The sequence below is a fragment of the Lentinus tigrinus genome (genome assembly GCF_003813185.1).
Source record: "Lentinus tigrinus ALCF2SS1-7 unplaced genomic scaffold L226scaffold_5, whole genome shotgun sequence".
Classification (NCBI taxonomy): domain Eukaryota; kingdom Fungi; phylum Basidiomycota; class Agaricomycetes; order Polyporales; family Polyporaceae; genus Lentinus; species Lentinus tigrinus.
Genome location: NW_027137914.1, coordinates 1,961,453 through 1,985,890, shown reverse-complemented (window position 1 = coordinate 1,985,890; position 24,438 = coordinate 1,961,453). Strand labels below are relative to the sequence as shown.

Here is a 24,438-nt window from a genome sequence, read left to right as displayed (position 1 = left end):
GTTAGGACACCCACCCCCCGCCTACCAGCAGCCCCCGCCCCAGCAGCAGCAGCAACAGCAGCAGCCGCCCCCGCCGCAGCCCCCGACGGCCGACCCCAACATCCTCCACCACTCCCAGCCCCAGCCCCAACCACCAGGGACGTTCCAGACGCTCCGTCTCCGCGATGATCCTCCCTCTGTGACCCAGGCTGCCCCCCGCGCGTCCCGGAAGCGCAAGTCCCCCGCAACGGCCCCGACAGAGACGGGACCACCCCCGCCCCCGGGCCCGCCAAATCCTGCAATGCACCCCCCGCCCCCGGGCACGATCCAACCACATGCGCTCCCCCCGCCTCACACGCTCATGCACCCGCCCCCTCCCCATCTCGCGGGCCACCCGATGCCCTACCCGTACCCGCCACCACCCGGGGACTTCACGCCAGGCGGGATGCCTCCGCCAGGCCACCCTGGAGGCCCTCCTCCAGGCCACCCGGGAGGGCCTCCTCCGCCGCTGCCCGACCAGCGCTCGCCCACCAGCTCTTCCGGGCGGACCCTGAGCCAGAGCAAGCGAGCCGAGCAGAACAGAAAGGCGCAACGGGCATTCCGAGAACGACGAGACCAGTACGTGTTTTCCGTCCGATCCAACGAGCGAACGTTTTCTTGGTGAATCCGATCAAACGGTCAGGCTTGACCTGCCCCGCCCGAGTGCATCTCGTCGAGAACCACCCTTCGGGACGGGATGAGCTCTTGGAGTAGACACGAGCGGGACGTGTTACGGATTGTGCCTTCGGGGCGTTCATCTCTGGCTCGCGCAGGCGACCATGTATGCGCATATAGCGAACTTATGGCCATCTCGGACCACGCTCCAGCGCGCCGTGTGGTGTTATCGCGCATACATGCATTGTCGGATGCCCGGCGCAGGTACAGCGTCGTTCAGAGCGTATTATCTCGTGAGCGAGCATCCAATACATGCATCATCCCTGCGACGATCTCAACTGTTGTCATCTGCTGAAGAAAATCTATGCTGACCACATGTGCGTCCTCTCTCCAGGCACGTCAAAACGCTCGAATCGCGCTCGCAACTGCTCGACGCGGCACTCGCCTCCGCAGACGAGGCGAATCGACGATGGGAGGAATGTCGGACGATCGTCGACCAGCTCCGGATCGAGAACGCCACTCTGCGTGCGGCCCTGCAGGCCACGCAGGCCCAGCTGATGGCCGTCAATCCGAACGCGAACGTCCCCCACCCCGATCCCAATGCGGCGGGCGCCGTGAACGGAGCCAACGGGGCTCCTCCACCAGCCATGCAGGGTCAGCCAGGCGAGCAGCAGTCCCAGCAGCAGCCGACTGGGAACGAGAAGACGGACGAGCAGGGTCTGTCGGCGGAAGGGCATGAGAAGCACTAGGACCCGAGGCGAGGCGTGCGTCTTCCCGGCGGCGTGTCGCGCTGAGGCTTCGTCCCTTGTTTTGGAGAGGAGAGGAGGTCTCAGTCACTCGTCAGTATGCCCGGTCGACGGTTGGTCGTCTTCGCGAGGTGTCGCGCATTTATTTGAGGGCGCTCCCGCGAGGTACGCTTGTATGATGTCTCCCTGCCTTGGTTTCCGGGTACTCTTTATTCTCGTATTTGCATGCGAGCGCTTTTCCTTTCGCCTGTACTTAAGAAGATGTAACATACGTTTCCTCTGGTGTCAAGAGTGCGTTCGGGGTTTGAGTTTATATCCTGTGTGGTGTGAACCTCAGTCGGCGGTCGGGACGATGGTGCCCGGCCAGCGCGGACTCATGGTACGAGGCGCTGGACACGACTCCTTAGTCTCCGACGATCACGACCGCAACACGAACACGGAACGACACGACACGACAATGGCATTCGTCGAGGAAGTCAGCAGCGAGAAGCCTCTCCCAGCCGTACCCCAGAAGAAGAAAAGAGGTAAGCCGCACATCGAGCTAGGGAGCCAGGCCCGCCACGACGCGTCCACTGACCGCACGCCACGGTGAACACAGGGCCCCCGACGCCCGTCAAGTACTACCTCGTGCTCTACAACGTCCTATCGACGCTCGGCTGGGCGTACGTCCTCCTGCGCACGCTCGTCGTCGTCCTCAATCTCGACGGCTCAACGCTCCGCGCGGCGTCGCTCGTCGAGCGTGCGGCGGGCGCGTACGCGGAGGTGGGGGCGGACACGGCGTTCGTGCAGAGCTTCGCTGCGCTCGAGGTGCTGCATGTGCTGCTGGGATGGGTGCGCAGCCCGCTCGCGACGACTCTCATACAGGTCAGCAGCCGGCTGTACCTCGTCTGGGGTATCACGGAACAGTTCCCTCAGGTGCGTCGTCTTGCTTCGTCTCTCTCAGCACTTCCCATTTCCTTCCCCTCCATTCTCGTTGCCACGCGATGCGGCCCTTCTGACCACACACCTCCATCTATCTCCGTGCAGACACACACAAACCCGCTGTACGCATCCATGGTCCTCTCCTGGTCGCTCACCGAAGTCGTGCGCTACTCCTTCTACGCCTTCTCCCTGCTCGGCCGCGAGCCCCGGCTGCTCCTCTTCCTCCGCTACACGCTCTTCTACCTCCTCTACCCGACCGGCGCGTCCTCCGAGGCCCTCGTCATCTACGCCACGCTCCCGCACCCCGCCCTCGGGCTGCACGCGGACCTGCACGCGAACGTGCGCGAGTTCCTCTTCGCGATCTGGTGGCCTGGTAAGTGGCGTGCATTCATGAGGTCGTCCCGTGGGGACGCCGGGGGCCCCGCCGCGATCGTGCTCCTCGTGCTGAGCTTCGTTGTCAGGGCTGTATGTGATGTACGCGCATATGATCAAGCAGCGGCGCAAGGTGCTCGGGGGCAGCCGCCCCGCTGGACGGACTGGCGCCAAGCCCAAGTCGTCCTGATCGGCGGGTCTGTGTTCGCGTTCGTCATGTTCATGGGGTATCTATAGCGCAGAGCGAGCTGCTGCGCGAGACGTTGTATAGGTGAGCTGGGCTCGACGGGCAAAGGAATGTGGGCGTGTTGCTGATAGGATGTATAGAGTACATGGAATTAATGCTGCTTCGACCTTCCCTGCCCGCTGCTAAGGCACTGCAGCGCGCGGTCAACCCTTCGCGTGTCCCGTCAGCTGTTGTTGATGCTCGGCGCTAAACCTACTCGACCGCTATAGTCGAACACGCTGTACCCTTCGCGACTAAGGCGTTAGCTTGTGAGCGCTCGCCTGTATTTGTATGTGCTCACAGGATTTCAAGAAGGTGTCCCCGATGATTGCCAAGTTGTCACCTAAGTCGGAGTTTATTTCGACAACGGTGCCAATGCACATGCTGTGGTTTAACGTGAGAACGCGACCATGTGTCGTAGAACGATACACGTACGTCGTATCCGTGTCCATCTTACCGAGGTTGAAGTCTGCGGGATGGATGGAGTATCGACGGCCTTCAAACGATAGTTCGAGCTTGAGAGTAGCGTTGCACGGGTACGCGTAGAAGCCTGCTTGGGTTTGAGCTGATCCAGTCCTTGTCTAGATTGGTCTGCGACTCACCGGCCCCGTACCTGTCCGTGCGGTATGAACCGGGTATCTGCAAGCGAAATCAGCGAGGGAAAGACGGCCGGGATCGACGATGCCTACCAATGCGTAGAAAGCATCGACAACGCGACGCGGCATGTGTATCAAGGACGCGCCGCTGTCGATAGCCTTGTTGCAGGATGACTCAGTGGGTTTGTTCGATGCCACATGCCGATACGATATCACTTACCGCCGTCAAGTTCGTAGGCACATTCCTCGACTCAGCGGCGGATATGCCATCCATTGAGAGTGACCAATAGGTCTGAGAAGCAAGCCTGTCAGTCTTCAGACATGATATATAAGAAGCATAGTACCAACGCGGGATATGAGCGAATGCCAAGAGACCGGACCGGTGGCCTTCGTAGCATCGTAGCATCCAAAGCATACCTATAGCAATATGAGTATCGGTCCTCCTCGACGCGGAAACGACTCGCCTCGGAACCGTCTGGCTGGCCTCTCGCCATGTGCATGGAGAACATGCTCTTGGCGAGCTTCTTCTGGGCCAGCAGGTTCTCGAAGAAGGTCGGTTGTTGAATCGTCGCGATGGTACGGAAAGCGAGGCCCAGGAGGCCGCTGATAGGTTGGTCGTTGAAGTCACTGGACACCTTGTACACCGCGCAGAAGGCCTGTTTCTGTACGGTCAATGAACCGATCGATACTGTGTCGTGCGAGACTGTGCCCCATGCGTTGCCTGCGCCCTGCAACAGTGCATGATGAGCACTAACCGGTTAGAAGAGGAACTTGTGGTGGCAAACTGACATAAGCGAGTGCGCATCTGGCGGTTGAGCTCTTGAAAGTAGAGCTCCTCCGCCCTTTGAACCCGTTGTTGACACAATTCTGGCAGTTAGAGGCCACCCAGAGGTCTGCTGAGCCGGTATCGACCTGGAAGTTGAGGGACTGCTCTGGAGTGCCTAACGCGAGCGGGCCGTAGTAGAGAACGTCCATCGGTCCCGAGATGTAGTCCGTGTAGGGTACCATGGCTGCTCCATGTCCGACGGGAGGCACGAACGTGTGCACGGGTGCCGCGTCTTGAGCCTGCAGCGGGGACAAGTCCTGGGTGTCGACAGAATTGAGATCAAACTGCGGGTAGTCGGCCCCGGGATCGGGGTCCGTGGTGACGTTGAAGTCATTAATGATCCGATATGCTTGAATGTACTTGACGACCATGGCATAGACTTCTTTAACCTATTTCATGGTCGAGGCGCTGAAGGAGGTGGTTATATGCATTGAACTCACGGCGTAGGTATCATTGAAGGTCGGGATGTCATCTTGCGTTTGAGTGCCGTCGGCGACTCTGCGATCAATGGGTGGAGATCGTGTGCGTATCTTGAGACGAAACGGGCTGGGGGCCTGAGCTGGTGAACCCTGCACACTAGTTAGGCTAAGGGAGAGCAAAGAGAGCGGAAGGAAATAGTGTGCGAGCATGGTGAAACGAAAGCAAGACGAAAGCGAGCGGGCAATGCACCGGGCACGCAGGAGAAGGAGAGAAAGGAGAAAGTGGCCGCTCCATGGGCGACGGGGAATATAAATGTTTGGCTGACCGTGCGGCGGCGTCCCGCGGAGTTGCCACAATCCTAGATGCCTTCCATATGCGGACGTGTTTCGGCTGAAAGTGGTAGGATCGAGATCGAGATCTGGCGCGGTCTGCCGAGTCGCGTCTTCAGGCTCGCGCGTTGGCGTTGGACACTCGCCCGCGCGAGCTCTACGCTGCACGGTGGCCGCCTTCTGACGCACGGTCTTCAGTATCAGGTACTACGTACTAATCACTCTGTCTGCAGCTGCCCATTAACACCGCGGTCGCTGTTCACCAGAGTCTACTTCGGCAGCGAACCGAGGCACCCTGCCAGCCTCTGCTTCCAGAATGGCCGGCATACTCAACGGCTGCACTGTCCTCCGTCCCTTTAGTGTCCTCTCTGTGTTCATCTTCGCCGTCCTCCTCTACGTGCGCCCCCTCCTCCGCCAGGCAAGCATCACACCCCGCCGCCCTCTGCGAGATCCATACTACCATGCGTACTGGATACCCTTTTCTTCCTCTCCTCGCGCTCCTCATCCGCCCCGTCAGTGCCAACTTCCTTCTCGCCGACACCTACATCGGACGCGACTTCCTTCAGAGTTGGACGTGGGAGACTTTCGACGACCCAACTCACGGCCGCGTCAACTATATCGACCAACCCACCGCCCTCGCATCGAACTTGACTTTCGGTGCGTCGCATTTCCCCTCGTGTTCGGGACCTAGCATGCTAAATGACCGTGTGTGAGCAGCTTCGGATGACAAGTTCGTCATGCGTGCCGACTTCCAAAACGTCGTCCAGCCCCCCGCCCGTGGCCGGAACAGCATCCGCATCAGGTCCAATAAAGCCTACGATGAGGCCGTCGTCGTCCTTGACCTCCAGCACATGCCCGAAGGTTGTTCCACTTGGCCTGCCTTCTGGTCCCTCAGCCAGCAGGGTCCGTGGCCGAACGGAGGCGAGATAGACATCATCGAAGGCACGTCTCGCTCTCCTCCCTCCCGAACTAACCTCGCCGCAGACCCAGAACCACGTACTCATCCTGCAACAGGTGTCAACATGAACACCGCAAACCTGGCGTCCCTCCACACCACGCCCAACTGCATGATGCCCCCCGCGGGTCCCCCAAACCGCTTCATGTCAGGGTGCGTCACTCTCCCGCTCTCTCGGAGCCCGAATCTAACCCCCAATTCTATGTAGGAACGTCACCTCGAGCAACTGCGACGCCAACGTGAACTTCAACCAAGGCTGCGGCGTCCAGTTCAGCACGCCCGCATCCTACGGCTCCGACTTCAACGCCGCAGGCGGCGGCTACTTTGTCCTCGTCCGCAGCAGAACCTCCAACCCCGGCGTGAGCATCTGGTTCTGGTCCCGAAACGACGACCGCGTCCCGCTCGAGGTCCGCTCGCCCCCGCCCAACCCGCCGACCGCCGCAGGCTTGGTCGCCCCCGCGGCCATGTACCCGACCGCGTGGTGGGGCGAGCCTGACGCCGTGTTCCCGCTGTGCGACAACTGCGACTACGCGAGCCATTTCGACGCGCATAACTTTGTGTTCGACTTGACGTTTTGTGTGAGTGCCTTCTCTTTCATCTCGTCCTTCATCAAAGGCTTCTGTGCGATGCTGAGATGGTACCGCGACGCAACACAGGGAGACTGGGCAGGCACTGCTTACTCGACTTCCGGTTGCCCGGGTGATTGCAATGACCGTAAGTCGTTACCCTGCCTTCCTATGGTATTGATTGTACTAACGGTCAACTCAGACGTCGATAACAATCCCCAGGATTTCCTGGACGCCTACTGGGAGATCAACTCGCTTCGCATCTACTCTCCTGCGAACTAGATTGTAGTGATATTGGTTTATGATACGACTGCTTCGCGTCCTAGTTTTGTACTGTCTATGAGGAAGCACATAATAGAGGTATGCTGTAATCCCATCACAAAAAAGCCATAACCAACTATGCAAATAGCCCACGGCGAGGGTCGAACTCTTCCCTGAATTTGGAGCGTGCGACCGGGAGGAGTACAGCCACCTACTAGCCGGAACTTGTCTCTCCTCCTCCAAACCACCATGTTGTACATCCCCCGCTTTGCAAGGGTATGCCAAGACCGTACATTGTTACAGCCGTACTGCTAAGAGGATCAAACGCTCAGCAGCGTATGGCCCAGATGGACGCGTACGTGTTTTGATGCCGCGGATGCCGTGCTCACTACGCAAGACCCCCGGCCGCTCAGGACTTTGAGAGACGTGTGTACTCGAGCGCCACGTCCATTTCGAACCCATACATGCAACAGAATCTGGCCGAGGTTTACCCTGGGTGACGTCTACACCGCCTATGCCCAACACCATGGCGGATGGACGCGTCCATCCGGCTTCGCTCCCTGGATCTGAGATCTGAAGTTGCGAGCAAGTTGTACATAAAGTCCGGTCCGTTTCATTTCGTCCTGCATCCAACAGCCGCACCAGACAACCACAATCCCAAGTCCTCAAACTCCGAGTATCCATCCATGCCATCTCTCGCGGCCGCACGCGCTGCCAACGCAGCGTTTTCCCCTGCCTACTTCCCCATCGCCGTCTTCGTCGGCGGCACGTCCGGGATCGGACGCGCCTGTGTGGAGGCCTTCGCGCGTTACACGAAGGGAAACGCGCATATCGTCATCGTCGGACGCAACAAGTCCGCCGCGGACGAAATCATCGCGTCGTTCCCCACACCTACGAAGCCGGAGGCGAAGCACGAGTTCGTCTCGTCCGATGTCTTCCTCATGCGCAACGTCCAGACGACCACCACTCTTCTTCGCGAACGCCTTCCCAGGATCAACTTCCTCGTGCTCTCGCCTGGGCTGTTCAACGTACGCGGACGTGATGAGACTGCAGAGGGCATCGACAAGCGGCTTGGCTTACACTACTACGCACGTTGGAAGTTCGTGTACGACCTCCTCCCCCTCGTGCGGAAGGCGAAGGATGCCGGGGAGGACGCGAAGATCATGTCAATCTTGGGCGCCGGGTACGGCGGCCCCATTGACTTGAACAACCTTGGTCTGAAGAAGAGCTATAGCCTCCTGAAGGCCGGGTTGACCTCTCCAACATACAACGACCTGATGTTCGAGGTGCGTCAGGCTACTTTGTGCGTCGGACCATGTCTTGGTCCTGACCCTTTTGCTTGCAGCACCACGTCAGAGAGAATGCCGACCTCGCATTCGTCCATGCCAACCCCGGAGCAGTCGCGACCCCGATCTTCGAACTGAAGCACTGGGCTCTCCGCCCCGTCAGCGCCCTGAGGAACTCGCTTTCGACCGCGCCGAAGGACTGTGCCGAGTACATGCTCTACGGCCTGTTCCAGACCGAGAAGGGCTTCTCAAGGCGGAATGCGAAAGGAGACGATATCGGAAACTCCAATCACTACGGCTCTGACGAGGAGAGGGAGATCGTCTGGGAGCACACGAAGGAGGAGGTCGACCGCGCGCTGGCGGCGAAGGTTGAATCGACTTAGGTCGACCTTCTTTCGCCTCAGGCGTGGGCGCAACGCCGTGCCGACCGCCCTCATGCACTCCCCTTACCGCGTCCCTTGAATGGTGATGCTACCCACGGAAGTCGAAATATACCTAGGTTGGGACTCTTACTTTCGTGATGGACTAGGGTGGCTTAACCAGTGTATCGGAGCGAACTCTCGGCCGCTGCTCCCCGGGATGATTGGCAATTTGGATGTATTGCTTCCGAGCCCTGTTCACTCACCTACTGGCACCGTTTCTACGAGATTCAGAGCACTCCTGTCGGCTCCCATCTAGTGTAGGTTAGTGTAGGTTATTGTTGACGAGCAGCTTCAAGTCGCCACAGCCCATATACATGCAGATTTATTCAATTGCGCCATTAAGTAAACTAGTACTTAGTACTTAGTATGTGCAGACTGGATCCCGATCGGCAACTACCCCTGCGAATCGGAACACGGTTTCACTAAGGGCACTCGGGATCGCTCCGGACTCTCAGTATGCACTGTGGTTGCTTACGCCAGCTGGGGCTAGGGCCACATCGCGTTCTGGAGACTCGGTGTATGACGCGGACGGCCGGTACATAAACTGCATCATCGAGCGTCTCCTCTTAACTTAGACTACCACCTCCTTCCGCCCCGCTCTGCACGCCATATAATTGACATGCCAGCCCTCGCCGCAGTGCGCGCTGCGAATGCAGCCTTCTCCCCGTCCTACTTCCCTGTTGCCGTCTTCGTCGGCGGGACGTCCGGGATCGGACGCGCCTGTGCGGAGGCCTTCGCGCGCTACACCAAAGGAAACGCGCATATCGTCATCGTCGGACGCAACAAGAGCGCTGCGGACGAGATCATTGCATCCTTTCCGCAACCGACCAAGCCAGAGGCGAAGCACGAGTTCGTCTCGTGCGATGTCTTCCTCATGCGCAACATCCAGGCCACCACGGCCTCCCTCCGCGAACGTCTTCCTAAGATCAACTTCCTCGTGCTCTCGCCCGGGCTCCTTAACATGCATGGGCGCGACGAGACCGCGGAGGGCATCGACAAGCGGCTCGGGCTGCACTACTACGCGCGTTGGAAGTTCGTGTACGACCTCATACCCCTCGTGCGGAAGGCGAAGGATGCCGGCGAGGACGCGAAGGTCATGTCGGTGCTCGCCGCAGGCCATGGCGGGCCGGTCAACCTGGATGACCTTGGCATGAAGAAGAGCTACAACCTCGCGAAGGCCGGCCTCGCCTCACCGACGTATACCGACCTGATGTTCGAGGTATGTCCTGTAATTCCGCTCTGACTGCCGCCGCGTCCTCATATCGCTGTTCCCCAGCACTACACCAAGGAGAACCCGGACATCGCGTTCATCCACGCCTTTCCGGGCATGGTCGCCACGCCACTGGTGTTAGCCACCCACTGGGCTCTCCGTCCGTTCAACTACCTCATCAAAGCGATCGCCAGGGCACCGGAGGACTGTGCCGAGTATGTGCTCTATGGGCTCTTCCAGACCGAGAAGGGCTTCTCTCGGCGAAACGAGAATGGAGATGACATCGGAAACTCCAAACACTATGGCTCAGACGAAGACAGAGAACGCGTCTGGGAGCATTCGAAGGAGGAGATCGATCGTGCCCTTGCAGCGAAGATAGACTGAGTGTTGGACACTATTTCAGGATTTGGGAATTGTAATGTATTCTAAGCTACCCACGGCGACATCAGGTTGCAAGCTCAGGCCTGCGCAGATGTATTATATCGCACGCTATTATGATGCAACTTACAAGTGGTTCGCCACAGCTGCTGTCGGGACGGCAAACAAGTTCCAAAAAATAGCGTGTACTACATCCATTAGCCCACCGCGGCTAGCTAAGAGTCTGACGCTCTATCCAATTGAGCTAGGCAGGCCATGCATGAGATACGCTATATCACGCTCTGAGCGTTCCTTTAGTCGGAATCACGAACCGCCCTTGAGCTTGAAATGATAATTTAGTGACCACACATGCCCTCGACGATCTTTTGAATACATCCCAAGTCATACAACAGACCCTACCAACGTACATGCTCTGATATTCATACACTTGAATACTATGAAACACTGAGCTCACTCTTCTCGGAGTCCGACCCTGAAGCCGGGGAACGGCTGCCACTAGTGAGCGCCATACTAGGATGCATATAATCCGAACGGACGTCCGTCTGCCTCGTAACAACAATCTGCATGGCCGGCAGGCCTTGCGACGACCGCGCCGTCGGCGAAGACGCGTCCATCGCCGGCGGGTGGACCTGCGCAGGCACCTCGAGTTCCGGCGACACAGGCCCGGGCCCCGCATGCCTGCTCAGCGCCATATTGCTCCGTCTCATCGTCGACTCGTGTGTGCGGAGTGGCGGGCGGAGGAGCGGGGTCGAGCGGTGGCTGACGCTGACCGCCGGAGAGACCGCGGGGGAGTTGAGCGATACCGTGGACTCGATGATAAGGTCCTCTGCGGGAAGCTTGCTCCCGGTATCCGAAGTGTCGCGGTCAGAGTCGACGCTCTGCGTTTGGGACCTGCCGACGCGCACGAGCTCGACGTCCGGGTCGGTCTGTGTGCGCATGGACATGGACTTCGACGTCGACCAGCCTCGCGGGCGGACGCCGGCGAAGACGTTCGGGAAGGGGCTGCGGATGGCGGAGCGGGGCGGCTCGGCGGCGTGCGGGAAGTCGCCGGCGGAGGCGGTGGTGGAGGAGTAGAACACGACGTTGCTGGGGTGGAGCTTGGGGTCGCCGTGGCTGCTCGGGTCGCGCGAGTACTCGGACTCGCGCTCGTACTTGCCCGAGGTGACCCAGCAGAGGACGATGGCGTTGACGACGACGTCGGTGCCGCAGGAGGCGAGGCAGACCCAGGCGAGCTGCCGGCCGTGCATGATGGTGAGCACGAGGATGTTGATGCAGGATGTTGTGAGTGCGACGCCGGCCGCCCAGAGCGTGCGCACGGCGACGCCCTTGAGGGCGGTCGTGAAGTCGCGTTTGAGGAGAGGCCAGACAAAGAGCGACGTGAGGAGGACATTGATGCATCTGGAAACCGATCGGGTCAGTCACTAGTCCGTTCGGGGGCTGAGCCTAACAGTCACTCACAGGTCGTATATGAGGAGCGTGAGCGAGGCCGGACGAGCGAGCCCGATAACACAGGCACCGTCGTCACGGAACAGAGCGATGCGTCCTGAGTGGATGTGCCACCACTAGCTGTCAGCGAAAAGCAACGCATAGCGGTATCGCGATGCGCACCCCAGATCAAAAATGCCATGACTCCCAGATAAACCACTATGAATCCCAGGCACGCCATATAAATCTTCGAGCGAAATCTCTGCCTGTGAGGATTCCAGACAACGAACACTTTCTCGGCTGCGGGCGACGTCAGTGGCCGCGCGGGGGCGTACTAGTTCGTATGGATGCAGACGTACCTAGGAACAGATAGATGATGACTTTGGAAGACGCGTAAAAGATGATGCAGTTAAGGATGCCCAGCAGGCAGACGGTCCCGCTGAGCTCCATGCCCGTGCCATGAACCAAGATACCCGCTGGAGGCGTGGTTAACCATCGACCCATGGCCGCACCATACTGTGTGGAGACTTACTCGTGAAAAGAAATGCCCATCTAGCGACATTAACGTCACTAACGAACATAGTGGTGGCGAGCAGGGGAACTCACGAGTCAAGGAGGTTCATGAGGATCAGGAACCGCGGCCAGGTAATATGGCTCAAGCCGAGAGGCGTGATGTCTGACGGCTTGAGCTTCAGGGCCAACATGTACGACAGTATCGACACGCCTGGCAAGTCATCAGCCGCCTCCCCTTCTTCCTGAAAGCGACATGCACACGCACCAAGGAGGTGAATCATCGAGCTCAGAACCTCCATCCCGACGTTCGAGAACTGCCTCGTCGGCACAACGGCCGCAAGGACATGTACGGTGTTCATCGCTATGGGGGGTCGCGGCGGGAGGGGAAGGGGGAAACCAGACGACAAAGGGACCCACCATGTCAATAAACTTATCTTTCCGCCATGTCTTCATCAGCCTCTGAATCCGCTGCAGCTTCCGCTCTGCCCGCTGCAAACGGTCTCCGAAGACGATCCAAATGCGGCAGTGCCGCCACCAGTGCGCAGGATCGGGACGCGTTCATTCGTTCCCACCAGCGTCTGACGCAAGGGGCGCGGATGAACTGCTTTATATCTGCTTGGACGATATTGCAGCAGAGCTGAGGACCAATGACGGTCTGGCCCGTGGTGGAGGGATACCAGGGACCGGGGGGACGAAGAGAGCTTTCACTCCGGGCACCCAGAAGCACCGGGCATCAGTCGCACGCCTCGATCGAATCCTTACCTGATTCGTACGTTGAGCGTGCATCCACAAGAAATAAATCACCAGGATGGCGTCCGCGCCATGAGCGTACGTTGCGCACGACAGAATTCAAAATAAGGAAGGCCAGCGGGACCGACTCGCCACAATCATGGCTTGAGATTACCCTCGATATACAGCGCGAACTTGTCGGCTATGCTCTCCTCGCTCCAGTCTACTGCGCCCTTCTCTGTCGTCCCGAGGGTGATGGCCTTCTTGTGGACGGTCACGAACTGTCGCTTGAGCCGCTGCAGTTCCGAGAGCGTGACGTTTCGGGACGGCAAAATAACCTTTGGTTTGAGTGTCGAGGACAGGGACAGCGTCACAGGCCCGCCAAGGCCGCCGGATGCAACCTGTTCCGCCATAATGGCGGCGACCATCGTAGTCGAGGTGTGCTCGAGGGTTCGCAACGCATCGGTGGGTGCCTTTGGGACCTGGACAATGACGAGCGAATCATGTGTGCGCGGTCAGTGGCGGCCTAGAGCCAGCAGGATGGTAGCCATACCGCTTGCGTGCCTGCGTTGGGTGGCTTCACGATTCCTTCCGTTATTGCCTTCCATATATCGTCGGCCGGAACATCGGCGTCCGTCCAAGGCACCGTGAATAGTGGCGAGTCCCAGCGCACCATGGATGAGGGCTCTTCGTAGCGCACCAATAGATTATCTAGGCTGGAGGTGGAGGTGGAGGTTGAGGTTAACATAACTCCACGTATCGTCAGCGACGACATCCTCACGTCTCGGGTGTGTATTCGTGGCCGTCCTCCCGGGACGCGTTCCACTCTCGACATTGGTCGTGCGTCGCGACCACGAACACCTACTTGGTCCCTGTCAATTTTCGCATTCATGAGCGTAAGCAAGTGCACTCACTGTGCAGACACGGAGCTTGTGTTCTCTTGCCGCGCAATACATCTGATAGCGGAACCCCTTGATGTAGTTCAGCGAGTCTACAATGAGGATTGTGTCCTGGGCCATCTGTCTTTGCACTGCGGTAAACAGTGCGGCCCTTGCAGGCTTTTCGGCTCGTCCATCTGCATAGATCAGTGAGCATTACGGAGAACGGCTCATAGATGCAATTCTACCGTTGTATACGCTCCGAGGTAGGTTCAAAGTGTCATCCGAAACGACGGCTACCTTCAGCGGTGGTCCATCATACAAGGCGTCCTTAAGTCGATGTTCAATGTGGTCTTTGAGTTGCTGTGCTCGTCGTGTCTTCCCACTACAGGGAAGGCCGGAGATCGTGATGAAAGCCATGTCTCACTCAAGCAGATGGTGGTAGGAGAGCAAAAAGATGTATTCAAGCGCACTACAGACTCCACGCTACTAGAAGGATCCCTCGGACCAAGAAGGTCTTCACCGGGATGGAGGTTTTCCAAAAATTGCTGAGAGCCGAAGCTAACAGACGTGTTCGGATGTGTAATTTGCAATCAGCAAAAGACTGTGCCTCGGTAAAGACCTCACTGGCGACAGTACGTGCCCGAGCACAAGAATGGGGAAACAGATAGTGGGTGAGCGAGTTATATACCCTCGAGCGCGCGTGCACGGACCATGACTCGCTTAAAGTCAACTTGCGGGTATCCGGGAGCCTCAGCGTCGCGTAACTCGTCGTCAAGAGGCCTCAGGCCTCAGGGATAAAGTGTTGCAGACTCAGAGGGTCTTAGGAGGACCGTTGGTGACTGCTTTGTCTGTCTCGATGGGCTCCGACGAGCAAACATTACGACCTTGTAAAGAACATACCTACAATTCAGGATCAGCGACACATCAGTTCAGCGTTGCCTTCTTGCTGTCTTCACGAGTGCGCATGCATGGAACGCGTCGACGCGTGTCGAATGCGTGGCAGACAGGAACGAGGCTCGTTAATCCAGCAACGTTAATGAACGGGTGACGGACGCGGCGGAGAAGATGAACACGGGGTGCCCGCGGGCGCTTGAGCGCGATCCCAGAGGACGTCGCTGATGGACGGCGTCGACAGTCTCTCTCCGTCCCACATCCTCTCTTCCCCCGTCTTGCACGAGTGCTCGTGAGGCCATGGTCAACGCTGGCTCCTCGCACTCATCCGCCGGTGTTCAGGTGTGTTATCTCCCTCTCAGCGTCTGTGAAGGCAGGAGAACTCAGGGGAACGTGCAGAAGGCGGCGTCCGAAGCAGGTCAGGGTAGAGATACAGAGTCACTGCACCCCCAGGGCGAAGGCAGCCAGGCGCGGCAAACTGAGCCCACACATTCGTCTCATAAGGACAACCTCGCGGGCGAAGGAAGCGGCGCGACTTCCGGCGGAGATTCCTCTGCGTACGCCCATCCTCTCGGTACATCGGCAGCGAACACTCATTCATTAAATAGTGACACCCACAGCACCGGGCAGGACCCGCCTCCACCGTTCCCCACCCATTCCGACCACTCGGCCACTTCTGTGCAGCCTACAACCATGACGAGCACCGCAATCTCTATTGTGTCACTCCCAGAGAAGTCGTCGACGGACGCAAACGGCACGTTCAGGGAAAAGGACAAGGACTCGTATACGACCGCCGTGACCACGCCGGTGGGCAAGCGCCGCAGAGATGGGCAGTCGGTTTCTGAAGGTGGCATTGCATCCTCGAGCCTGACGCGTCTTCCCTCGTTACCAGAGGACTCCAAGTCGCCCTCGAAGCGCGCGAAGAAGTCGTTCTTCTCAAAGTTCACCCTCCTATGCAAATCATGCATCGCTTCCCAGCATACCCATCTTGATCTCGACGAGGGTGCCTCGCCCTTCCCCGACTCCGAGAAGCAGACGCTCAAGGAAGACGAGACTGCCCACCATGGAACACACTCCTCGAGTTCAACGACAGGTATATATATGCACCTACATTCCCGCGCCGTCAACACTCACAATGGAAGCAGTCAATCCTCCACCCCTCGCCCCCCTCACGATCCCAACAGCTGTGCCAGATGGCGAAGTCATCGTACCTCCAACACCGACGAAGCAACTGCTGCCGCTATCTGAGACAGACGGCCTTACTTCAGGCGCTGTGCAGCCCCCAGGTTCGACAGGTGAGAACCTCACACACGCGCACCTCTACGATAAACGGGTCGCCCGCGATGCTGGCGATGACTCGGATAGCTCCTTCACCGACGAGGGCAACTTCCATGAAATGATCACAATCGATGAGGTGGAAGACGAGGAGCAGCGGTTGATCAAGTCAGGTGGAACTGGCATTCCTATTGGGCCGGTGAGTTAACTCTATATGTTCGCTCCTCTTCGCCTATGCCGACGCCTTGGACAAAGGACGGCCAACCCAAGCCTCTGTTGCCACCTATTGCTCCCGAATATGCCGGCCGTAAATGCCTTGTGCTAGATTTGGACGAGACGCTCGTACACAGTAGCCTCAAGGTGTGTATCCTTCAACCCTTTATTCCATGAGTCGGCCTAAACGGTCCCTCGCAGGCTGTTCCCTCACCAGATTACATCGTTCCTGTGGAGATCGAGTCGTACTGGCACAACTTTTATGTACTGAAGCGGCCAGGAGTGGACGAGTTCCTCAGACGTATGGGTGAGATCTATGAGGTGGTCGTCTTCACGGCTAGCTTGAGCAAAGTGCGTCTCATTGATTTTATGCCACCCCAGCCCGAAGTACTAATTTCTTTTTGTGTGCAGTATGCCGATCCTGTCCTCGACAGGCTTGACCCTTACCGGTCGGTAGCTCACCGTTTATTCCGCGAAAGTTGCTATAACCACAAGGGGAACTACGTCAAGGTACGTGAGACATCAATCCCGTTTAAGTCCCTCGATGCATGGGAGATCTGAACGCCGTCCTAGGATCTCTCACAACTCGGGCGCCCCGTCAACGATACTATCATCCTCGATAACTCGCCTGCATCTTACATTTTCCATCCCCACAACGCCGTACCCGTGTCTTCATGGTTCAACGACCCACATGACACGGAGCTCACGGACCTCTGCCCCTTCCTTGCTGACCTCATCCATGTCGATGATGTCCGCGGCATCCTGAATCCAGCAGCATAACACTCGACCCCCTACTATCGCTGCTGCGTCTCCTTTTCAGCAAGATTGGAGACAAACGCTTCCGCGTGCAAGTGTCGCTGTTGGGCCGTTGCGCCCTCATCGCTCCACATTGCGCAGCGACTACCCTACACGTCGCAGTAGTGCGATCGCATGGACACCCCACCCCAACGCCTCCGTTTCTATCCCGTCTCGTCTCGTCCCAAGGTAGCGCTATGCGCACCTTGTCCACGTTCATTCTTGTTTCTTCCGTCTCGCTGCCAGGCCGCCGCCTATACCCCCGCATCGCAGTCGGTCTGCTCTCATCTCCAGCATCCACCATGCTCTGGATCTTCGGCACTGTTTTCTACACGCACCACTTCGCATGGTTGCTACACACTGTATGTGTATTGTTACTGTCGTCGATACGGCCGGATGGATTCCCGCGGGCTGTCCAGTGTCTCCACTATCTCGCACACCCCAAGCACGCGCACCCTGATATGCACTTATATCTAGTCGCACGCGTACGTCACTTCCAGTTGACTGTTGGAACGTTTGACTGACGTTGGATCTCTTACCCTGCTTTGCTTGCCAACCGCCGACACGCTCCCCACGCCCACGCCCACGCCCCATGCCGCCCTTTTGTCCGTTTGGACGTCGTGCCCCTACAGTCTCAAAATCTGTCCATATCAAGCTATTTATGCCTATACCCTCGTTTACAGTCTCTCCTTGGTTACCTCGGTGTTGTCGTCTCCCTCTCTCCCGGTCTCCACACGATGTCCCGTGACGAATATAGCTACGATTTCTCCCTCTCTTCACGTCTTTCGTGCCGTCCGTGCTGGTCTCCCCCGCCGTGGCCGGAGAGCGAACCTGCGGCAACACGGCAGTCTGGGCAGAACTAGGAATCTAAACTTCGCTGTACTCTCAAGTCTCGTTCTGCACCATCAGGCCTCCTGCGCCGTGCGGCTCGGTGCGCTACACATCGTTCCGCCAATGCACGCTGTCCGGCCTCAAGCTTCAAGTCTCTTCTGTGTTGGTAGGTGACAAAGAGTAGAAATAGGCATGGGTGTACATAAGACGGCCGATACATGCACGCATAGTCTGGTGCAGAAGGCATGATCCTAATCAGCGATACATAATATCTGACGAACGAAGCCTGAACGAAGCCTGGAGGTTTGGCAGGCGGCCGGCCGGCCGTCGATTACCGCCAACAAGCACAGATACTGTGCTTGGGACGTACCTGAACATATGGCATTGCTGTAAGCCTTCGTCATCAGTGGAAAGACGGCGCCCCGAAAGCTTCGCGGAAAGGCGGCGTATGAGTACCACCCCAGGGCCGTCAGGCTTCAATAAGGCAAGCGGCTTCGCACCTCGTTCACATGGAGTCTGGACCACCTCGACGCCTGCTCGAAGACGAAGGGGGGCAGGAGGCCGTGCCGGGGCCGCAGCTGGATGAGAGATATTCTTGTCGTTTCAATTCGTGACTACGCGGTTATATAACATTCGGGGCACCTTCTCCCCCTCCCCTCTGCCTCTGCCTCTGCCTCCTCCGCCTCTGCACTCTGCACTCTGCATCGACCCCCAACACACACACAAAACGCCACCCAGCAAGATGCGCGCGCAATTCGCAACTCTACATACAATAGATTAGTCTGATTCACAACAAACGAGCACTCGCAACGCATTACACCTTCAACGTTCGACGCTCTACGGCGTCCCCGCGCCCGCGCCCGCGCCGCCCGCCTCGAGCTCCTTCTCCTCGTCCTCCCACGGGCTGAACTTTGGCTTCCGCACGCGCGGCAGGTTCTGCAGCCACGCCAGCCCAGGACCGAGCAGCGTCCTGCCGCCCCCGATCCCGAAGCCCGGCAAGCCGTTCGCGCCCAAATCTTTGTCGCCCGGCACGCCAAGCAAGCCCGGCGGGACGACGTGCGCGGCGTGCGCGTGGGGATGCGACGGCGAGGGCGGGATGCTGCGGCCGGCGGCGGCGGGGACGGGGAGGGACGACACCTCGCTGAGCGTCGGGAGGCGCTCCAGGCTTGCGTTCGTCGACCCGCCGAGGGCGCGCTGCAGCGCCTCGCGCTCGGCGGGGGACGGGGCGAACGCGCGCATCGAGATGGACGAGAACACGCCGTCGGGCTCGCCGAGGCTCGGGATGCTGAGCGTCGAGTGCGGCGGCGCGAGGCTGCTGCTCCCTGCGAGCGACGGCGTGCTCCCGCCGCGCGGGTCGAACTCGAACGGTGAGTGCTGGGGCTGCGGCACCGCGGCGGCGGCGGAGAAGAGCGACGGCGGGACGGCGACGGGCTTCTTGGTGAGTGAGAAGGCTTTGGCTTCGGGGTTGAGCCCCTTGCGCTCCTTCGCCGCGGCGTCTTGCTGCGAGGACCAGCGGCGGTGTGCGAGTGCAGCCTTGGCCCGCGCGTCGTTCTCGGCCTGTGTGCCCTCCATGAGACCGGCGGGCGGGAGCGGCGGGTCGGAGATCGTGCGTGAGGGCGGGGCGGCCCGCTGCAGGTCCATGAACTCGGTCGCGAGGCGGCGGCGCAGGGGCGGGGGGCGGACCTCGAACGGGTCGTCCTTGTCCACACCGTCGAAGCCCGGGCACGTCAGCGTGGAGGGCGACGTCGTGTACATCCCACCCGCGCCTGTGCCCGTCCCGGTCCCGTTGCCGGGGCTCTCAACGGGGAGCGGCGGCGGGAAAGGGGCGTTCTTGCGCCAGTCGCGCGAGAGCACTGTGTCGTCGTCGGACTGGAAGGAGCGCGCGACGCCGAGGTTCTCGAAGCTGCTGCCTGGCCCGTCGAGTGAGGTGATCAGGCTGCTCGGGATGAAGTTGGAGCTCATCGGCGAGATGCTGTTCAGACTGTTTGTTGACGAGTTGGGCGCCGCAGACGTAGGGACGGTCTCGGCAACGTCGTCGCTGTCGCCGAATGGCGAGAAGCGGGTCGACGTCGACTGTGTAGAGAGCGTGCTCGGCAGGTCGCCACCAAACAGCGGAAACCCACGCGGGCGCAGCAGGACCTGACCATTCGGATCGGGGTCAGGAAGTGCACGGTTGGCGGGCTCGCGCAGGTTTGAGATGCCGGTGAGAGACAGACGAGCAGGACGTGGGGAGACAGACACATCTCTGTTACCGCTGCTTCCCGAGCCTGACGAGACGGATCCCTTGCTCTTAGGAGCCTGAATAGGCTGCGGGAACGGCTCAAGGCGTTGGACGGCCTCGGTCGTGAGCGTCTCCTGGGTAGGTTCCTGGGTAGGTAGGCTGTTGGTGTGGGGAGCCCACAACGGGATGGAGATGTTCTCCTCCTCGACGGCAGGAACGACCGTGAGCGGGTAGAACGAGCGGTCCTGCTTCTTGATCTCGGCCTGCTCCTTCGCACGGCGCAGCCGCTCCTCCTCCTGCGCGATACGCTCCTCCAGCTCCTTCGCACGCACGTTCAACGCCGCGACGACCTCCTCCGCGACCTTGATTTCTTTCTTCTTCCGCTCTAACGTCTCCTGCGTCTCCTTCTCCTCCGCGTCTCCCTCCTCCTTAAACATCACGATCGCCTCCTCGTCGTCCTGCATCCGGCTCCTCAGCGCCCCGATCTCCTCCCCCAACCGCTCTATGCGCGCTGCGGCACTATCTCGCGCGCTCTCCGCCGCCCGCAGCCGCTTCTCCGCATCGCGCTTGCTGCTCTCCGCGGTGCGCTTCGAGTCCTCGAGGGTCTTCGTGCGGCCCTTGAGCTCCGCACGCGCGACGTCCTCCTCACGTTTGCGCTCGCGCTGCGCCTCGAGCTCCGTCTGGATGCTCGCGTGCGACTCGCTCGACACGTTGCGGAAGTCCGCGAGCTGCGTGCGCAGGTCGTGCACGGCCTGCTTCGACTGCGAGATCTGGCGGAGCACCTCGGCGATAATCGGCGACGAGTCCCACAGCGACGGCGCGGAGGGCGAGTATGCCAGCATGGGCGGTGCTGACGGTCGCGGGGGGTCGGGCGTCACGGGCGCGCCTGACTGGGCGGACGGAGGCGCGTGGCGCTGGCTCTGGGATCCGCTCACCTTCGGAGGCGTAGCGGGTACCCGTGGTGCGTGCAGGGGAAGCGACGCAGACTTGGGGAGGGGTGGTGGGGTTGTGCTTCGGTGAGCGTTGTTTGTAGATCTTTGAGTATTCCGCTCAGGCCCCCTGAGCTTCGTCGACGAGTCTTGCGGGAGGCGTGAGGAGGTCGGGAGTGGGAGACCTAGTGTACAGGCTTGTCTCGGATTTCATGATAGTTTGATAGACACAACTCACCGTCCAAGCCCTCGAGAACATCGAGTGCCTTCACATCCAATATACCAGACCCGCACCTCTCTGTGTCCTTCGTGTTCGCCAACAGCTCGTGCCACCAACTCTGGATGATGCCTCCCCTCCACCAACGACCAAACGCACCGACGTACCAGGCATCCGACACGAGTGAACCGAGGTGCTCAGATTGGATCGTATGACTATTGCCGCGGGCGTTCGAGCGTCCTGTTGGATAGACTGCGGCTATCGTCAGGATACCAAAGCTGTAAAAGACGTGCTTCGGAGTGCGCAGAGAGACCGAGGCACGGCTGACGAAGTGGAATGGAGAGTTGGGGTCGAAGTTGCTGCCGGGTTTGCGCGAGCGGGTGAAGTGCACGCCCGAGTCGTCGGATGCAACGCCGTCCTCGGGGCCGCCATCGTCGAGACGGCTGAGGTGCTGTTTGAAAGAGAGCTCGGTGAGGTATGTTCGGAAGGAAGTTTCAGACGGATTGGTGAGATACGCTGTTCAGGATGCAAGATCAGCACACGGAACAGTGAAAAGGTAGCCGATGTCAAGGAATACCGGCTTGTGGCCGAGGTAACTTTCGGTTTACATGCGGCAGCCGGGGTCCAATACTTGGTGGATGCAATCAGGGCTACCGCATGCACGCCGTCTCTGGGTTCTCGATTGGACGGACGATGGCTCGCAGTGCAGCAACCATCCTGCAGCACACTCTCAACGCCCCTCTGAGGAACATGGCGGCATCCGAGCGCGGCCAAACCACGCGATCCACGAGACCAGATTCCTTGAAGGCGACGACGAAGACATATGCGGGAAAGGTGGCTACGCACCCAAAACGAGAACGATTATGAGGAAAACGACGGCAAGGAATGCGGAGCGGAGGTCGACCTGAGAGAGAACATGGGTGGGCGATAGCGACGGGTGACCAGAAAGCAGGATGGCTCCCAGACCGCCGAGAGCCATAACGAGGATGAGGAAGAGAGGAGAGGCCCCCTCTGGGCTTTGGAAGGGCCTAGTGGCGGTGCGGCGGATGATAGAGGGCTCAGACGGGGAAAGAGGGGATATTCTGGCAGACAGTGTTGCAGGGGGACAGCCCGTGAGCGTCCCCAGATAGCAGGAGGTGGTGGAAGACAAGCAGGATGGACGAGATGACTGTCCGGACAAGGAAGACGGCCACTCCTCTCCAGAAAATCCGTCTGTCCAACGCGCGTCTTCCGGGCGGTCATCTGACTCCGGACTCTTCCGGCTTTTCCTTCCGAACCGCGTCGGCCGCGTCGCTGTTGCTGCCTCCAGGCATCGATCCACCTATCGCCATCGCCTGCAGATGCAGATACGACGCTCTCAACTCACACCTGCCCCCATCACCAACATCTCCCAGCTCAATTCGCACATCGCACGGCCATGCTGCGCATCGATCTTCTCTCCCCGTCGCACTCCTCCCAGCCCCGCCAGTCCCGTGCCCACCCAGCCATCGACCTAACCCGTTGTAGTCCTCGCGAGGCCACCAAGAAGCACAGAGCATCCTCATCTGGGCTTGTTCGACACCGTCTCCCATCCTCGTGCGACTCCGGCGATCTGCGTCGACTGCCGGATCCTCGGACCTCACACGCACAGAAGCCTCAATGATGCCATCGCTCAGCATCGCACACGATCTCACACAACGATCCAGATGGCCTCGGTGCGTCAGCGATGCACATCGCCAATCACCTCTGCCGTCTGTCTGTGCTGCAACAGTCAAGCCTCTATCTTGACAAATCCTTGCACCGGATGCTACATCCACACCTGAGCTGTTCACGCGCACCCTTCCCTCTCTGTGCTTCTCCCTTCAGGCGGCTTCTCTCATCCATCGAAGGCCAGATAACGCCCTTGCATCTTCTTCTCAAGTCTGATGACATCCCGCCTCATCAGAATGTTCAAGTGTGGACCCTGCCTCTTTCGTTTTCACCGACCAATCACCCCGATGATGGCCGGTGGGCTATTGGCCTCGAGGCTCCAGCTGTTCAGGTCAGGCTGCAGTTCCACTGGAGACTCGGCTGATTGCGCAGACTCGCGACGTCCAGCTGTCTGGTCGGCGATCGCTGCGAGGACTGCGCATGGTCAGATGGGTGTACTTCACATGTAGGGTACTTCAACTTACCCATAGCCTACCCCCGCGCGGGTGGAAGCCGCGGTAGAACTTGCTCCACTGTACTTAGTATGTAATACGATATGAAGAACTTCTTCGTCAACTTGAGCCCGTGACTCGCATCCCGTCCCGCAAACCCGAGGAAGGTACGTACGCGCCTCTATATCTGAGTTGCCCACTCGTCACAATTCGCATCTTGAGACGGCATATGAGCGGTGAAAGGGGGGTAAATGCTAATAGTGTGCAAATGGTACAGTGCATTAAGTCTAAGAATATATGCAAGGTAAGTGCGTACGGAGATATGTATGTGTATGCGACAGTCTGAGCAGAGGGGGTGTAGGTGCGACATCGAGCAGAGGTTGAGGTTCCACAGTCCGACTCGGAACTTGAGGCAATGGCTATGGCTATGACGACGGTGGTGGTGGTGTCGACCCAGTCTGCTGCGCTTCTGCGGGCGGAGGTGCCGCCGCAACATCCTCCCCGAGCTCCGCCTTGAGCTCCGCGTCCAGCCGTTCTCTTGCGCGCACAACTTTTGACTGGAGGTAGTGCGAGTGTGCGGGCGGGGCCTGCCGGCCTGACGCAGGTTTCGCAGGCGCGGCCGGGGGCGAGTTCGCCTTGAAGAGGTGTTCGTAGTGCTGCATGTCCGTCAGTACGTGTTCCACAAAGGCAGCTGGGCACACAGGCATGGATTGGGGTGGTTGGCGATGCATGGTTCCGGTGACGGATGGGGAAGAGGATGCATGCGTGCCAGCTGAGAAGAGACGAGACAACGACGCACCTGCAGGATCCTCTCTGCGGTATCCTCCTTCTTCACGTTCAGGATCAACCGCGCCTCGTCCGCCGTCATCCGGTGCTCCCGCGTCAGCCTGTCCGTCAGCGAGCCCGACGTCGCGTGCCCCACGCCCGCAGCGTCACCGCCCGCAGCCCCCGTCGGCCGGTACTTCGCATCTACAAACACACACAAAATTCAACACCGACGCACGTCAGCATTCACCTCATTTGCAGCGTGCAATCACCATCGCCACACAAAGGAAGGAGAGAGAGGACACGCACTCGCGACGGCCTGTTTCCCCGCAGCGTAGAACGCCTTCCCGAGGATTTTCGCGCCAGCGACCGCAATCTGCACGATGACCTTTGGCGAAGACTACAACATGGCCCATATCAGCATGACGCATGCCATCGAAATCACAGAGAGACGCACCATGCCCGTACAGCCCAGCCCGCGACGAT

General features: G+C 59.3%; 11 protein-coding genes across 11 annotated transcripts; 6 read left to right on the top strand and 5 right to left on the bottom strand.

Annotated features, from left to right (window-relative positions):
• Positions 1-1,836: 1,836 nt before the first annotated feature.
• On the top strand, positions 1,837-2,862 carry L226DRAFT_544014 (PTPLA-domain-containing protein; the record flags this gene model as incomplete). Its single annotated transcript, XM_067682238.1, has 4 exons — positions 1,837-1,903; positions 1,978-2,294; positions 2,406-2,673; positions 2,762-2,862. 4 exons carry the CDS (start codon positions 1,837-1,839, stop codon positions 2,860-2,862), a joined length of 753 nt encoding a protein of 250 aa, XP_067539391.1.
• A 220-nt stretch (positions 2,863-3,082) lies between these two features.
• On the bottom strand, positions 3,083-4,691 carry L226DRAFT_544013 (acid protease; the record flags this gene model as incomplete). The annotated part of the gene is made up of 8 exons (XM_067682237.1): positions 3,083-3,144; positions 3,200-3,282; positions 3,334-3,479; positions 3,588-3,653; positions 3,715-3,786; positions 3,843-3,911; positions 3,959-4,222; positions 4,284-4,691. The coding sequence occupies 8 exons, from the start codon at positions 4,689-4,691 to the stop codon at positions 3,083-3,085; spliced, it is 1,170 nt and encodes a 389-aa protein (XP_067539390.1).
• An 839-nt stretch (positions 4,692-5,530) lies between these two features.
• On the top strand, positions 5,531-6,872 carry L226DRAFT_521027 (uncharacterized protein; the record flags this gene model as incomplete). The annotated part of the gene is made up of 6 exons (XM_067678679.1): positions 5,531-5,726; positions 5,787-5,972; positions 6,084-6,177; positions 6,233-6,602; positions 6,681-6,738; positions 6,793-6,872. The coding sequence occupies 6 exons, from the start codon at positions 5,531-5,533 to the stop codon at positions 6,870-6,872; spliced, it is 984 nt and encodes a 327-aa protein (XP_067539389.1).
• A 665-nt stretch (positions 6,873-7,537) lies between these two features.
• L226DRAFT_568406 (uncharacterized protein) lies at positions 7,538-8,520 on the top strand (the record flags this gene model as incomplete). Its single annotated transcript, XM_067684158.1, has 2 exons — positions 7,538-8,137; positions 8,197-8,520. The coding sequence occupies 2 exons, from the start codon at positions 7,538-7,540 to the stop codon at positions 8,518-8,520; spliced, it is 924 nt and encodes a 307-aa protein (XP_067539388.1).
• Positions 8,521-9,137: 617 nt separating this feature from the next.
• L226DRAFT_551366 (NAD-P-binding protein) lies at positions 9,138-10,306 on the top strand. Its single transcript, XM_067682811.1, has 2 exons — positions 9,138-9,778; positions 9,836-10,306. The coding sequence occupies exons 1-2, from the start codon at positions 9,179-9,181 to the stop codon at positions 10,151-10,153; spliced, it is 918 nt and encodes a 305-aa protein (XP_067539387.1). The 5' UTR covers positions 9,138-9,178; the 3' UTR covers positions 10,154-10,306.
• A 191-nt stretch (positions 10,307-10,497) lies between these two features.
• L226DRAFT_610647 (uncharacterized protein) lies at positions 10,498-12,702 on the bottom strand. Its single transcript, XM_067686186.1, has 8 exons — positions 12,351-12,702; positions 12,179-12,296; positions 12,105-12,124; positions 11,932-12,048; positions 11,756-11,872; positions 11,606-11,690; positions 10,684-11,545; positions 10,498-10,636 (listed from the first exon to the last, which is right to left on the bottom strand). Exons 1-8 carry the CDS (start codon positions 12,442-12,444, stop codon positions 10,598-10,600), a joined length of 1,452 nt encoding a protein of 483 aa, XP_067539386.1. The 5' UTR covers positions 12,445-12,702; the 3' UTR covers positions 10,498-10,597.
• Positions 12,703-12,972: 270 nt separating this feature from the next.
• L226DRAFT_456553 (chromatin associated protein KTI12) lies at positions 12,973-14,112 on the bottom strand (the record flags this gene model as incomplete). Its single annotated transcript, XM_067675304.1, has 5 exons — positions 12,973-13,296; positions 13,368-13,530; positions 13,596-13,675; positions 13,729-13,889; positions 13,941-14,112. The coding sequence occupies 5 exons, from the start codon at positions 14,110-14,112 to the stop codon at positions 12,973-12,975; spliced, it is 900 nt and encodes a 299-aa protein (XP_067539385.1).
• Positions 14,113-15,279: 1,167 nt separating this feature from the next.
• On the top strand, positions 15,280-16,854 carry L226DRAFT_456869 (NIF-domain-containing protein; the record flags this gene model as incomplete). The annotated part of the gene is made up of 6 exons (XM_067675330.1): positions 15,280-15,679; positions 15,732-16,060; positions 16,117-16,221; positions 16,276-16,425; positions 16,486-16,584; positions 16,648-16,854. 6 exons carry the CDS (start codon positions 15,280-15,282, stop codon positions 16,852-16,854), a joined length of 1,290 nt encoding a protein of 429 aa, XP_067539384.1.
• Positions 16,855-16,960: 106 nt separating this feature from the next.
• Positions 16,961-17,963, top strand: L226DRAFT_302584 (uncharacterized protein). The gene is made up of 3 exons (XM_067673716.1): positions 16,961-17,231; positions 17,289-17,354; positions 17,502-17,963. The coding sequence occupies exons 1-3, from the start codon at positions 17,067-17,069 to the stop codon at positions 17,730-17,732; spliced, it is 462 nt and encodes a 153-aa protein (XP_067539383.1). The 5' UTR covers positions 16,961-17,066; the 3' UTR covers positions 17,733-17,963.
• Positions 17,964-18,337: 374 nt separating this feature from the next.
• L226DRAFT_532116 (uncharacterized protein) lies at positions 18,338-22,236 on the bottom strand. Its single transcript, XM_067680198.1, has 3 exons — positions 21,914-22,236; positions 21,089-21,583; positions 18,338-21,035 (listed from the first exon to the last, which is right to left on the bottom strand). Exons 1-3 carry the CDS (start codon positions 22,044-22,046, stop codon positions 18,538-18,540), a joined length of 3,126 nt encoding a protein of 1,041 aa, XP_067539382.1. The 5' UTR covers positions 22,047-22,236; the 3' UTR covers positions 18,338-18,537.
• A 1,171-nt stretch (positions 22,237-23,407) lies between these two features.
• Positions 23,408-24,431, bottom strand: L226DRAFT_532114 (uncharacterized protein). Its single transcript, XM_067680197.1, has 4 exons — positions 24,410-24,431; positions 24,262-24,352; positions 23,987-24,156; positions 23,408-23,843 (listed from the first exon to the last, which is right to left on the bottom strand). Exons 1-4 carry the CDS (start codon positions 24,410-24,412, stop codon positions 23,613-23,615), a joined length of 495 nt encoding a protein of 164 aa, XP_067539381.1. The 5' UTR covers positions 24,413-24,431; the 3' UTR covers positions 23,408-23,612.
• Between the last annotated feature and the right edge of the window lie 7 nt (positions 24,432-24,438).